At 40.6% G+C, this 14,167-nt stretch overlaps 1 protein-coding gene across 1 annotated transcript in view; it reads left to right on the top strand.

Moving 5' to 3' along the window:
• Window positions 1–13,049, top strand: part of LOC126252994 (protein fem-1 homolog A) — a 56,839-nt gene extending 43,790 nt beyond the window's left edge. Inside the window, exons 4-5 of the mRNA XM_049954024.1 lie at window positions 9,128–9,253; window positions 11,184–13,049. Of these exons, the coding sequence (XP_049809981.1) occupies window positions 9,128–9,253; window positions 11,184–11,408 (351 nt within the window). The 3' untranslated portion in view covers window positions 11,409–13,049. The remainder of the gene's footprint in view (window positions 1–9,127; window positions 9,254–11,183) is intronic.
• Window positions 13,050–14,167: the final 1,118 nt, after the last annotated feature.

Raw genomic sequence — 14,167 nt, 5'->3', positions numbered from 1 at the left:
CTCCTTCCTCCCACCGAGGGAGCACCAGGAGGAGGAGGAGGAGGAGAAGAAGAAGAAGAAGAAGCACAAATCCAAGGACGAGGCTTTTCCAACATCCCAGGGGGCTTCGCCCCCTCTTCCTCAGTTCAAATCAGACCCAGTTTTTATGGATGACACCCCATTCTTGTCAGTGACGACTATTGACTCAGTGACATGACCTCCCCTCGGATTTTTTGTGTCTACCCTGGACTCTCGCCACATGATAATCTTGTGGACTTGCAACAGATATTACCATCACATACTGGAAATACAACAACTTGTTTCCCCTTATTCTGCATTCTGTCTCGCTCTTCAAGAAATGCACTTCCTTAATGACCACTCTCAAATGTTTCTTGGTTATTGGGCGAATGTGCCAAACTCAAGATAACATCTGGAGATGTCTGCACTTTGGTTCCCACCGATGTCACTAGCGACTGGATCCCCCTTCGTACCAACCCGGAAGCAATAGTGGTACAAGTGCAAATGATCCCAGCAGTCACCATTAGCAGTGTCTATCTCCCTCCAGGTAGGCCACTTCTGTATGTTGAACTGCCTAATTTAATATAGCAACTGCCACACCCATATCTCCTCCTCAGGGACTTCAATGCACACCACCTCCTGTGGGGGAGGGGGGGGGGGTGCCACTTCAACAGTTAGCAGTCCTCTAATTGGCCAGGGTCTCATCCTACAGGGTGTTCTGTGTACTGATCCATCAGCCCTTGCAGAACACCTCACGACACACTTTGCGAAAACATCAGTGTCCTCTTCCTATCCTGCTACCTTCCTCTGGCAGAAATGATGAGTTGATGGAACCCCCCTTTGTTTTCAAACCCCATCAAGCTGAAGTCTGTAATGAACCTTTCACTGAGTGGGAATTCTTGCAGGCTGTTACCTCTTCAAATGACACAGCCCCAGGCCTGGATTCCATCCACAACCAGGTGATCCAACACTCGGACATTACCCAGTGGCAACATCTACTCAGGGTCTTGAAGCGCATTTGGCTCATGGGTGTCTTTCCCTCACCACAGTGAGACAGCATAGTCATCCCCGTACTTAAGCCCAGGAAGAACTCAATGTCTCTTGGCAGCTGTTGACCGAGTAGCCAGTTGCCTGACCACTGTATTTTGTAAACCACTTGAGAGGATGGTTAGCTTCTGATTATGTTGTGTACTTGAATCTCGGGCCATTTTGTCCCCATGTCAGTTTGGCTTCCAGGAAGGACGATATACAACTGACCATTTACTCAGATTGGAAACAGCTATCTGTTAGGCTTTTTCCAAATGCCAACATATTGTCGTGGCCTTCTTTAACCTGTATAAGGCTTGGCACTGTCACATTTTAGTTATCCTCTGTGACTGGGGCTTTTGCGGCCTCTTCCTGATATTTATCCATGAGGTATAATCCCATCGGCTCTTCCAAGTTAGCACTTCACACCGCACCCCTCGGATGCAGGAGAACAGTATCCCACAGGGTCTGTGTTAAGTGTCACACTCTTCCTCATCGCCATCAGTGGGCTTGTAAACCTTTGATGGACCTCTGGTTGCCCCAGCATTGAGTGTTGATGATTTTTGCATCTGGTGCAGCTCCCACTCTGTAGCACCTGCTGAATGCCAGCTCCAAGACCTCTATGTGAACCCTTTCTCATGGCTTCTAGTTTTCTCCTTCCAAAATGTGGGTTATGCATTTTTGCCATCGACCCACAGTATACCCCGATCCGGAGCTTTAATTAGATAACAAACACCTAGTTGTTGTAGCACAGTCCAATTTCTTGGGCCTTCTTTTTGATAAAAAGCTGACGTGGCTGCCCCATGCTCGCCACCCGAAGACTGCCTGCATGCAGAAGCTTAATGATGCCCTCTGCCTCCTGGCACACATGTCTTGAGGTGCAGACAATGCTACTCTTCTCCGTATTTACCATGCTCCGGTTTTGTCCAGATTCAGTTATAGTTGTCAGGGTTAGGGCTCAGCGGCTACTTTGAGTCTGAAACTACTCGACCCTGTTAATCATTATGGAGTGCATCTGGTTATTGGTACTCTTGGCACTAGTCCCGTTGACAGGCTCCTCGCCAAAGTGGAGATTCCCCCTTTAAAAAAACAATGGAGCCAACTCTTGGTTTCTTATGCAGTCGCTATTTGACGATTCCCTGACCATCTCGTGTACCCCATCCTCTTTGCAAATGAGGGATGTCTCCCTCCTGACACCTGCCCTCAGGTGGAATTGCCAGTTGGAATGCTTCTCACTTCCTTCTGTCAGGATCTCCATCTCCACTCGCTGGAATGTGCCCCATTGCCCCATGTATTTCCTCTTCTCTTCCTCATCCCCCAACCCCCTGGATGGTGGCTAGACCACAGATTAGGACCAACCTCTTCCATGGTCCTAAGGTATCTGTTGCCCCTTTGATATTCCAGTGTCTTGTACATTCCATCCTTGAAGAGTTCCAGGGTACTACCATCATTTGCACTGGTAGTTCTAAAACGATAGATAAGGTTGGATATGCTTTTACATCTCCTACCGGCATGGAACATCATTTACTGCCGGAATCATGTGGTGTGTTCACTGCAGAGATGCTAGTCATTAGCAGGGCCCTCAATTTTGTTACTCAGGCCTTCCTCCACATTGCTTTAGTATGTACGTACTCAATGAGCAGCCTACAGGCTATAGACCAATGCTACTCTTGTCATCCTTTGGTGTCTGCTGTCCATGACCTCCTCTCTGCCCTTTGCTATGCCACCTGCTCAGTTGTCTTTCTGTGGGTCCCAAGTCCTATGGGCATCCCAAGGAATCAGGTGACTGACGGTTTGGCTAGAGAGACCGATACTTTCCCTATTGCCTTTCATGCTTCCAGGTGCAGATATGCGGATACACATCAAATTTCTCTTTGTGCAAAAGTGAAATGCCATCTGGTACACTACTGCTCTCAGTAATGAACTCCGCACAATCAAGGAGACTACTGCAGTTTGGCGCTCTTCCTTCCACTTCTCTCGGAAGGAGTCCATTGTCTTATGCCATCTATGCATCAGTCATACTAGACTCATCCATTGTTTTCTCTTGCATAACGAGCCACTCCCACAATGTGGCTGTGGAGCCAGGCCGACGGTATCCCATATATTGGTGGAATGTCTCCTTCGTACTAAGTATAGCCTTCCAGTTTCCTTGTCTCTAATATTTGCTGTTGATTCACAGATATTTGAACTGGTTCTCAAGTTTCCTGTATGAAATTGATTTTTATTTTCAGTTATAAGGTTTTGCTTTACTACTGGAGCAGGGGCAGGGTGGTTGTGGTTGGAGCCTCTCTTCGTGTTTTCTGGCTTGGGACCCATGACTGAGTCCCCTTGCAAAGATCACTTTTTTTATCCCTCTGTTTTTCCAGTTTTTAGATTTGGCCTCCCCTTTTATGCCTCCCACTGTGCGTGTGTTTTTAGCTTCTTCACTTTATACTTTTGACCCCCCTTACTGGATCCACCCACTTTTAGCGAGTTCTTCTATCTTACACATGTACCTTTTGAATCACAGGACTGATACCCCCCACCCCACCCTCAATCAATCAGTCAACCCCTATTTGATTTTGTATTTATAAACCTGTATTCACCTGACCAGAATTCCTGTTCCAACTGCCGTCGAACATCACTAATTCTGACTATATCTAACTTGAACCTGTGCATTTCCTTTTTTAAATTTTCTAACTTACCTGCTCGATTAAAGGATCTGACATTCCATGCTCCGACCCATAAAATGCCAATTCTGTTTCTCCTGATAAAGACATCCTCCTGAGTGGTCCCGATCCGTAGATCCAAATTGGGGACTTTTTTACCTCTGGAATATTTTACCCAAGAGGATGCCATCATCATTTAACCATACAGTAGAGCTCCATGCCCTCGGGAAAAATTATGACTGTAGTTTCCCCCTTGCTTTCAGGCATTTGCAGTACAAGCACAGCAAAGCTGTTTTGGTTATGTTACAAGACCAGATCAGTCAATCATCCAGACTGTTGTCCCTGCAACTTCTATGCAGTGTGCTGCTGCTCTTCAGGAACCACAAATTTTTCTGCCCTGTCAGCAGTTTCCCCTGTGTCGTGGTTACTTCTATGGTATGGCTGTCTGTTATCACTAAGACACGCAAGCTTCCCCACCAACGACAAAGTTTGTGGTTCATGGGAAGGGGGTGGGGTGGGATCTATGCCATAAGCCATTATTAAGTTAAAATGTGCAAAGCTTGTTAACTTGTTTGTTTCCAAATCCAATAATTATGTTAAGAACAGAAGTTGCTCAACATCTCTGTTTGAGAACCTTCATAATATCTTCCACTCAATCAAAATTTCATCAGTATATACACCCAAAAATTTGAAAAATTCTGCCCTATTTACTGTCCCTGGTCATATTGTACACCATTTCTTTTTTTTTTTTTTTTTTTCCTAAATTATAGAACTTGTAGAGAAAATTTTGTTATTCCTTGAAAAAAATCATTATTAACAATTTAGTTTGCTGTGGCCTCTTTAAGGAGATTAAAGTTGTTGTCAGCATATATGTTATGTGAAATATTATTCACGTATGTAAGGAGTGAACCTAAAATTTTTCATGTGGAACTACATCATTCATGATGAATAGTTAACACAGTCACCCTCCCCTCCACTGACATTAAACTATTCTCTCATTGCAGCAGTGTTTCAATTATTCTGCACCACATTTGCAATGTTTTTGGTAGTTACAGTTCAAACCATTGTTTGTAATGCCATTAATTCCATAAAATTTAAGGTTTTCCTAGAAAATATCATGATCTACTCAATCAAATGCATTGGACAGATCACAGAAAATGCCACCTATGATGATATTTTGTTATTTAATCCGTCATTTGGTGACCACGTGTAAGTAAAGCTGTCCTTAATGCAAAGTTTGGTTTGAACACTACAGTGCATTACTAGGATTGGTCCTATCGAAAGTTTTATGACCCTGCCTTCCACTGATCATTGAACTGACTTAACCATTCAGGTTGTAAAGAGACCGATATGGTACAATGTGGCATTTTTGACATAGATGAATCATTGCCAGAGGTGAGACAGTGCTAACCAGCAGCAAAAGTACTAAAATCAAATGAAGATTGAACTATGAAGCTTTGAATTTGTAGTCTGGTATTTACTACTCACTAGGTCAACAAATCTATACATAACATTCTCATTTGAGCAGCTCCTCTGGAACACAAACTGTGATCTATTAAGTAGATTGTTCGTACATCAGTGTGACTCTGTCCGTGTGTAAGAAAATATTTTGGGCAAAAGATATCAGCAGGGAAACTGAATACCATTATTTAGATTATATGTGTTGTGATGAGATTTCAGTACCAGATTTTAAACTGTCAGACATTTCCAGGCGCGGATTTGGACTCTGACCACAATAAAATTTATTGGTTATGAACTAATTAAAACTAAAGAAACTGCTAAATGGTAGGAAATTAAGGAGATGGGATCTGGGTAAGTTGAAAGAACCAGAGGTTGTTGCAAGTGTGAGACAGAGCATTACGGAGCCATTGACTCAAATAGGGGAAAGGAATAAAGTAGAAGACGAGTGGATCGTTTTGAGAGATGAAATAGTAAAACCAGCAGAGAATCAAGTAGGTAAAAAGACAAGGTCTACTAGAAATCCTTGGATGTAACAGGAGATATTGAATTTGACTGATGGAAGGAGAAAATATAAAAATGCAGCAAATGAAGCAGACGAAATACAGACATTTAAAAAATAATATTGACAGAAGGTGCAAAAGGCTAAGCAGGACTGCTGGAGGACAAATTCAAGGCTATAGATGCATATATAACTAGGTGAAAGATAGTTACTGCATAGAGGAAAATTAAAGAGACCTTTGGAGAAAAGAGGAGCAACTGTAGGAATATGAAGAGCTCATATAAAAACCACTTGAATGCAATCTTATAGAAAGAGGAGAGGATATAGACAAAGATGAGATAGGAGATATGATACTACAAGAAGAATACGACCGAGCACTGAAAGAGCAAAGTGGAAACAAGGCCCACAATATTATGTCAGAACTTCTGATACTTTCAGGAGAGCTAATCAATACAAAACTATTCCACCTGATGTGCAAGATGTATGGGACAAGCAAACCTCAGACTTTAAGAAGAATGTAATAATTCCAATTAAGGGACACACTGACAGGAGTGAATATTACCATACTGTCAGTCTAATAAGTCATGACTGCAAAATACTGATGCTAATTGTTTTCAGAAGAATGTAAAAACTGGTAGAAGCTGACCTCGAGGAAGATCAGTTTGGATTCTGGAGAAATGCAGGAACGCATAAGGTATACTGTCCCTGCAAGAAGATAAGGCAATATTACATTTATAGCATGTGTAGACTTCAGTAAAGCTTTTGATAATGTTGGCTGGAATACACTATTTGAAATTTTGAAGGTAGCAGTAGTAAAGTATAGGGATTGAAAGATTATTTACAAATTTTACAGAAGCTAGACAGCAGTTGTAAGAGTTGAGGGGCATGAAATGGAAGCAGTTGTCGAGAACAGATCGAGGGGGTTGTAACCTATGTCCAGTGTTACTCAATCTGTACATTGAGCAACCAGTAAAGGAAACTAAAGAAAAATTTGGAGAAGGAATTAAAGTTCAGGGAGAAGAATTAAAAACTTTGAGGTTTGCAAATGATGTTTTAAATCTGTGAGAGATAGCAAAGTATTTGGAAGAGTAATTGAATGGGGTGGACAGTTTCTTGAAAGCAGGATATAAGGTAAGCATCAACAAAAGGAAAACAAGGGTAAGGGAGTGCAGTAGAATTAAATCATGTGATACTGAGAGAATTAGATTAGGAAATGAGAAACTAAAAGTAGTATGTGAGTTTTGATATTTGGGCAACAAAATAATTGATGATGACTGAAGTAGACAGGATATAAAATTTACACTGGCGATGCCAAGAAAAATGTTTCTGAAGAGAAATTTGTTAACATCAAATATTGATGTAAATGTTAGGAAGTCTTTCAGAAGGTATTTGTCTGGAGTGTAGCCTTGTATGAAGTGAGACATGGATGATAAACAGTTCAGACAAGAAGAGAACAGAAGTGTTTCAGAAGAATTCTGAAGATTGGATGGGTAGACCATGCAAGTAATGATGAGGCGCTGGATAGAAGTGGGGAGAAAAGAAATTTTTGGCACAGCTTGACTAAAAGAAGGGACCAGTTGATAGGACACATTCTGAAACATCGAGGGGTATAAGCTTAGTATTGAAGGGAGTGTGTGTGGGGAGGGGGCTTGTGTAGAGAGAGACAAAGACCAAGGTACGAATACAATAAAGAGATTCAGATGGATGTAGGCTGCAATTGCTGTTTGGAGATGCAGAGGCTTGCACAGGATGGAATAACATGAAGCCCACAACATGTCATCTTTCTTAGTAGGTAGTATTTTAATAGTTTTGGAGAAATTCCATTTGTTCTTGATGCACTACATATATAACTATGGACAGAACAGATCAGCTGTCAGAATTTGTTTTTAGCTTGGAGAGAGCAAGTATATTAGGAAAACTTTCACCTTTCTATCTACAAAGAAGAACCTTAAAGGCAGTGAAATAGATGTGAATTGGAATTTTGATAAGGGGAGCTACCACATCAGGTCAATTTATACTAGTGTAAACTGTGAACTAACGCTAATTCCTAATTTTGTTAATAAATGTTAGTGTAGAGGGATGACTTCCAGGAACTTAACTTGATTTAGGCGTTGGTGAATTAAAGGACAAATATAGGAGGTTGGTGTATGTTAAAAGGCATAGTGAATGTGTGATATTCAATTTTCCCATTCTTTCCAGTAGTATTGAACCAAGCTGTATCTGCTTAAAAATGCGGTCCTAAAGAGCCACACCATCTGAAGTTGGGATTCTTCAGTTCACTTGTAGAAGAAAATGATCAAGGAAATTAGAGAGATCAAGAATGTGTCATGTATTGAAACAAATAAGAGGAGCAGACAAAAGAAACAGGTCCATTATTGTGTCTGCAGCAGGATTCCAAGGCTGTCAAACCACCCAAGCTGAGTTTTATGTAATGAAATTTCTATGGGCACTTTAGACTAGGGTTTTAAATTAATGTATTCTGTATTCCCTCTGTTCTGGTTGAGGCTGCCATTCGTGACTCCAGACTATCTGGCAGATTGCAATAAGGTGTGTTTTTCCCACTACAGTCAACCATACGATCCATGCTAACTTCATATGTTTATCATTTTTACTCTGTTTACCTGATATTTATAGAACTGCCCTTTATTTATACCAGAAGTGATTTAGGAGGAGCACAATAATCATGAATATGATGACAAGATTTACCTGGTTTTTCCCTGGACAAGTGTAGTGTTTTATTTTCTTACCCCCATGTATATTCCCATCACAGTATGAAGGAATACAGTTTGTGGATGGTTAGTAACATAAAGTCATTTAGGATAATTGAAACCACTTGTAGTAAGTTTCTTTTTCTGCATTTGGAAATGTGCAGATAGTTTCACATAGCACCCTCACAAATTGATTTCATGTATTTGCTTATAAACTGTACATATGTGTGTGTGTGTGTGTGTGTATATGTGTGTGTGTGTGTGTGTGTGTGTGTGTGTTTTACTGCTGCATGCTGTAATTAATTGCTGTGATCTGCAGTGAATTAAATTCAGTGTAAGTCAGGAATGTACCTGTAATTCTGTGCTTGTCCTCTTCAGAGAAATTTGACATTTTTCTTGTCACTCAAAAACCAGGAGCCTTATTTTCAACTGGCCGGAGTGGCCGAGCGGTTCTAAGCGCTACAGTCTGGAACCGCACAGCCGCTACGGTTGCAGATTCGAATCCTGCCTCGAGCGTGAGTGTGTGTGTTGTCCTTAGGTTAGTTAGGTTTAAGGAGTTCTAAGTTCCAAGGGACTGATGATCTCAGAAGTTGAGTCCCATAGTGCGCAGAGCCATTTGAACCTTATTTTCACCTTATCGTACTAGCTTTTAATTAGTCAATAGTGTGTTACTGTATATTCCGTAAAAATACACTCTAGATAATTTTGTGTGATTTTGTATTATTTTTAATTGGTGTTCATAGTGTATGTATACTGTTCTTGAAAGGGTTCCGATCATCTGTTTTCAGATGATATTTCCTAATATGGAAGTTATACGACTTCTTCTTGATTGTGGTGCACCAGTGAATGCAAGAAATGAATCACGATCAACACCACTTCATGTAGCAGCAAATCCATATAATTTCTACAGCCCAGTAAGTTGATGCTTTCTATTGCATATCATCATACTATAAGTCGAACTATCAATGCAATAAATAATGAATTTCAAATGAACAATGGGAAATCCAGGATGGTATGTAACAATATTATGAAAAGGATAGTTGCTACACATCATACAGTGGAGATGCTGAGTCGCAGATAGGTGCAACAAAAGACTGTCACAATATATGTTTTTGGGCAACACACACAGAGTTACGCACGCAAATGCAGCCCACACACACATGACCACAGTCTCTGGCAACTGAAGCCACACTACAAGCAGCAGCAGCAGTGCATGATGGAAGAGGCAACTGGCTGGGAGAGGGATATCAGCATAGGGGTTGGGGACAGTGATGTGATGCTGGGGAGCATGCAGGGATGAGGGGGGGAGAGGATAGGGCAGCTAGGTGCAGTCGGGAAGTTAGACAGAGGGTGGCGGGGAGGGGGCGTACCGGAAAAGAATTAAAAAGACTGGGTACATTGGTGGAATACAGGGTTGTGTAGTGCTGGAATGGGGACAGGGGAGGGACTAGATGAGTGAGGACAATGAATAATGACTGTTGAGGCCAAGAGGGTTATGAGAACATAGGATATATTGCAGGGAGAGTTCCCATCTGCACAATTCAGAAAAGCTGTTGTTGGTGGGAAGGGTACACATGGCACAGTCTGTGAAGCAGTCATCGAATTGAAGAATTTTGTGTCGGGCAGCGTGCTCAGCAACAGCGTGGTCCAGTCGTTTCTTGGCCATAGTTTGTCAGTGGCCATTCATGCACACAGACAGTTTGTTGATTGTCATGCCCACATAGAATGCAGCAGAGGGGTTGCAGCTTAGCTTGTAGATCATCTGATTGGTTTCACAGGTAGCCCTGCCTTTGATGGGATACGTGATGTTTGTGACCAGACTGGAGTAGGTAGTGGTGGGAGGATGTATGGGACATGGCTTGGATCTAGGTCTATTACAGGGATATGAAGTAAGGAGTTGGAGCAGGGGCTGTGTAGGGATGGACGAGTATATTGTTTAGGTTTGATGGACAGTGGAATACCACTCTGGGAGGGGTGGGAAGAATAGTGGGCGGGACAAGAGGTAGTCAAAACCCTGGCAGATAATGTAATTCAGTTGCTACAGTCCTGTTTGGTACTGAATTACGAAGGGAATGCTCCTCTGTGGCTGGACAATGAGACTTTGGGAGGTGGTGAGTGACAGGAAAGACAAGGCACAGGAGATATTTTTTGTACAAGGTTGGGAGGATAATTATGGTCTGTAAAGGCCTCAGTGAGACCCTCGGTATATTTTGAGAGCGATCACTCTTCACTGCAGGTGCAACGACCACGGGCGGCTAGGCTTTATGGAAGGGACTTTTTGGTATGAAACTGGTGGCAGCTATCAGAGTGGGGGTACTGCTGGTGGTTAGTAGGTTTGATACGGACAGAGGTACTGATGTAGCCATCTTTGAGGAGGAGGTCAACATCTAGAAAGGTGGCTTGTTAGGCTGAGTAGGACGAGGTGAAGCGAATGAAGGAGAAGCTGTTAAGATTCTGGTGGAAAGTGGATTGCATGTCCTCACCCTCGATCCAGTTCGCAAAGGTGTCATCAGTGAATCTGAACCAGGTGAGGGATTTAGGATTCTGGGTGTTCAGGAATAATTCCTGTAGATGGCCCATGAATAGGCTGGCATTGCATAGCGCCATGCGGATGCCCATAGCTGTACCCCAGATTTGTTTGTAGATAATGCCTTCAAAGTCTATTTTGTGACAGCCTTTTTGTTGTGCCTATCTGTGACTCAGCATCTCCACTATATGGTGAGTAGCAACTGTGCTTTTCATAATTTCAAATGAATTCTGGATATAAAATCTAATTGTATGTTCATTATGCATGATAAATTTTCTAGCTCTTTGTGTACTATCTAACTACTATTTTATTTGCAGCTTGTACAGCTTCTGTTGGACCATGGAGCACATTTGGACACACCAAATAGAGCTGGTGATTCTCCTGCTGTTTTTGTGGCTGTGAATCCTCTGAACAACGTTCATTTGGTGAACTATATCACATTGCGTTGTATGGCAGCTACAGCTGTTGCAAAGTACAAAATTCCTTACAAAGGCCAGATACCAGTCACTCTGGTTGACTTTGTTCGATTCCATGAACCTTGAAACGATTTACATAGACATGGTTAACCTAGAAACATGAAATTTCTCAGATGCAGTGCTTTCAGTTGAGCAGTTGCTTTGCAGATTGTGTGTGTGTGTGTGTGTGTGTGTGTGTGTGTGTGTGTGTGTGTGTTTTAATTGGATTATGTTAGTGTGGTGCTAATGTCACCTGACTTACAAAGGCTAGTAATGGCTAATGGCTCACATTGTGTTTACAATATGACACTGTGCATTAATCTTCATGCTTAGTTTCTAGTTAAAGTAATGGTCTGAGCTTTCAGTTATTGCGGTTAGCAAACAGCCTTATTGTCAGAAACAAAAGTTGTAAAATTTAGTGTGGTAAGGGTTATTAACCCAAGACTTCTATGTGATATGCCGATTTTCGGGTAGAGTGGTCTGCACAGCTGTTAACATGAGGGTGTCTTAGTATGTAGGTACTGAATCTAAGTGCAGTACATGTGCCATTTGCTCATGACTACCACTCTGTGCACAGTAAAACCACATTCTTCATATTGAATAAGTGTGGTTTTATATACTGTACATATATGCTAGTATTTAGTCACAGGACAGAAACTTATTAAATAAGTTTTTTGAAAGATTGATTCAGAGTTGCAATACTCAATGTAAAGCTGGTAATTTTGAAAAGAACACTAGTGTCAATAGTGTTATTTCTGTTACTTTTGGCTGTCTTGTCAGTGTATCAATTTTCTGGTTTGGAGATTTGGTTACAAACATTTAGCAATTAACTATTATGAAAATGTGAATATACATGGTTTTTGTATTTTGTTTGAATGAGGCATTGTTCCTACTCACCATTAATATTTCAGGAACTGGTAAAAATGAAATACATTATGCATGTACCTGAAAAGCTAACTGTTTTGTAGAAATTGATGAATGAAATAATTTGTGAATTTCACAAGTTGAATTTTTTAATCTGTCATTCGCTCGTTTACCAGAGTACTGTTGTTTTTACATGTCTACCAATATAGCAGAATGTTAATTTGTTATTCAGTTACATTCTTTCAGAAAATGTTTCATTTTGAACACTGATGAATTACGGTCTTCTTGGTCACATATAAATGTAATATTGCAGATAGACAGATAGTGAGAGATTTGCTTTATTTGGAAGCAGTACTTGCCTACATAATATTATATGCTTTTGCATTTTCACTTGTGTGTTAAGTAGTTTAATTTAATTTGATTTAATCTCGAATGATTTGTTGTTTGTGGTTAGTTCAGTGATATTAAGAGTAACAATGTGATGTTTATGTGTCTACTTGTTTTCTTTTACTGTTTTTTTTATCTCTGCCTTTCTTGCCTCCTGCCCATTTGTAGTGCATGGATGCCCATGTGTCTGGCATATTTTAGTATAAAGTACAGGTTTTCACATTAAACATATATTTACTGAGTGGAAACGGTAATTAGTGGAGATATGTATAATTTTTGCATTGTGTTCTCTAGGAATCTGAATTACTGTGCAGCATCAATAAATTACACAAAGCAGTTGTGGCGTATCCTTAAGCCCTGATGGACCTAGGCAAACAGTATTAGCAATTGAATGCATTATTTGAAGGCAGAGTAGATATATGCAGCTAGAAACACAAAAGAAATGTAATAATTGAAAAGTTATTTGCAGTAACTAAATACAGCTAATTATTTGGTTTCATTTTTTGTTAAATAGGTTTTTATGTTGTTTTGTTTACTTATTGCTTTTACTACTCCTTTTTCTTCCACTACAGACCATTTGTAGTTTGCAATAAGCTTTCTTAAGCATTAAGAACAGACTGTTTTGTAATAATTATATTTCATGTCACTGCAAACAGTTTTCTGCCCCATTCATAACAGGCAGATTTTTTGTGTTGGCACTGAAGCCTTAGAAATAGCCATACATAGTGACTCATTATGGATATGTTAAATGCCTTAAAAATCAGATGCTTCTCAGTGAAATTACTCATTCACCTCAATTGCCTAAAATGAGAAGAAATCAGTGGACTGCATCAACTGCTGTGTCATATCAGCTGATAGGAATATAAAATACTATCTGTAATTACCAGTTGCATGTATAAGGACCAGAAAATTTTGCATTTTGTGATAAATGCGAAATAGATGCAAATTCTGCCTCAAAATGCGAAAACACAATTATTTAATAGACACTATCTCTTAGCAAATTGTGTCCGTATGAACTATTTTATCAGAGATAGTTTGAAATAGCTTTATTTTCTGCATATAAATATCAAAGTCCAATTTTCAGCTACTGGTATTGTACATCATCTGGCAAAGCCCAGTTTGGGAAGATAAAGTGCATAAGAAGGTGTTTGCAAAGTAAAAAGTGTAAGAGTGCAACAGTGTATCAATGCGCACAGTGATCTGGCACCATGCCAATTGTGGATGGTTGAGTGGTCTATTGAAGATACACACTACGCAATGCAACATAGTAGTACTCAGCTGTGGCACCTAGCATTGTACAACAACAAAAAAATGCATATGCTTGTTTGTTAGCCAAAGCTCAAAAGATGGTTATAATGTGGAAACTCAAACATCACTAGAAGTCAGACCTGAACTATTTTGTTAGCAATTCAGTCCTAACCTCAACAAGCTATTATGCATAGCCATCCTGAAATGCCTTGTTCGTGGTTTTCTTTCCTTATTTTGAAAAAGTGAAGCAACTAATCCTGGTCTATCACAGATTTCAATTATCACCATTACAACACCAGAAGAGATCAGCGATCCCTGTAACAATGTGTCATTCCTGCTTTAGGCTG

Source organism: Schistocerca nitens, chromosome 4 (genome assembly GCF_023898315.1).
Source record: "Schistocerca nitens isolate TAMUIC-IGC-003100 chromosome 4, iqSchNite1.1, whole genome shotgun sequence".
In the NCBI taxonomy this organism is placed as follows: Eukaryota; Metazoa; Arthropoda; class Insecta; order Orthoptera; family Acrididae; genus Schistocerca; species Schistocerca nitens.
This window is presented reverse-complemented; position numbering and strand designations above follow the sequence as displayed.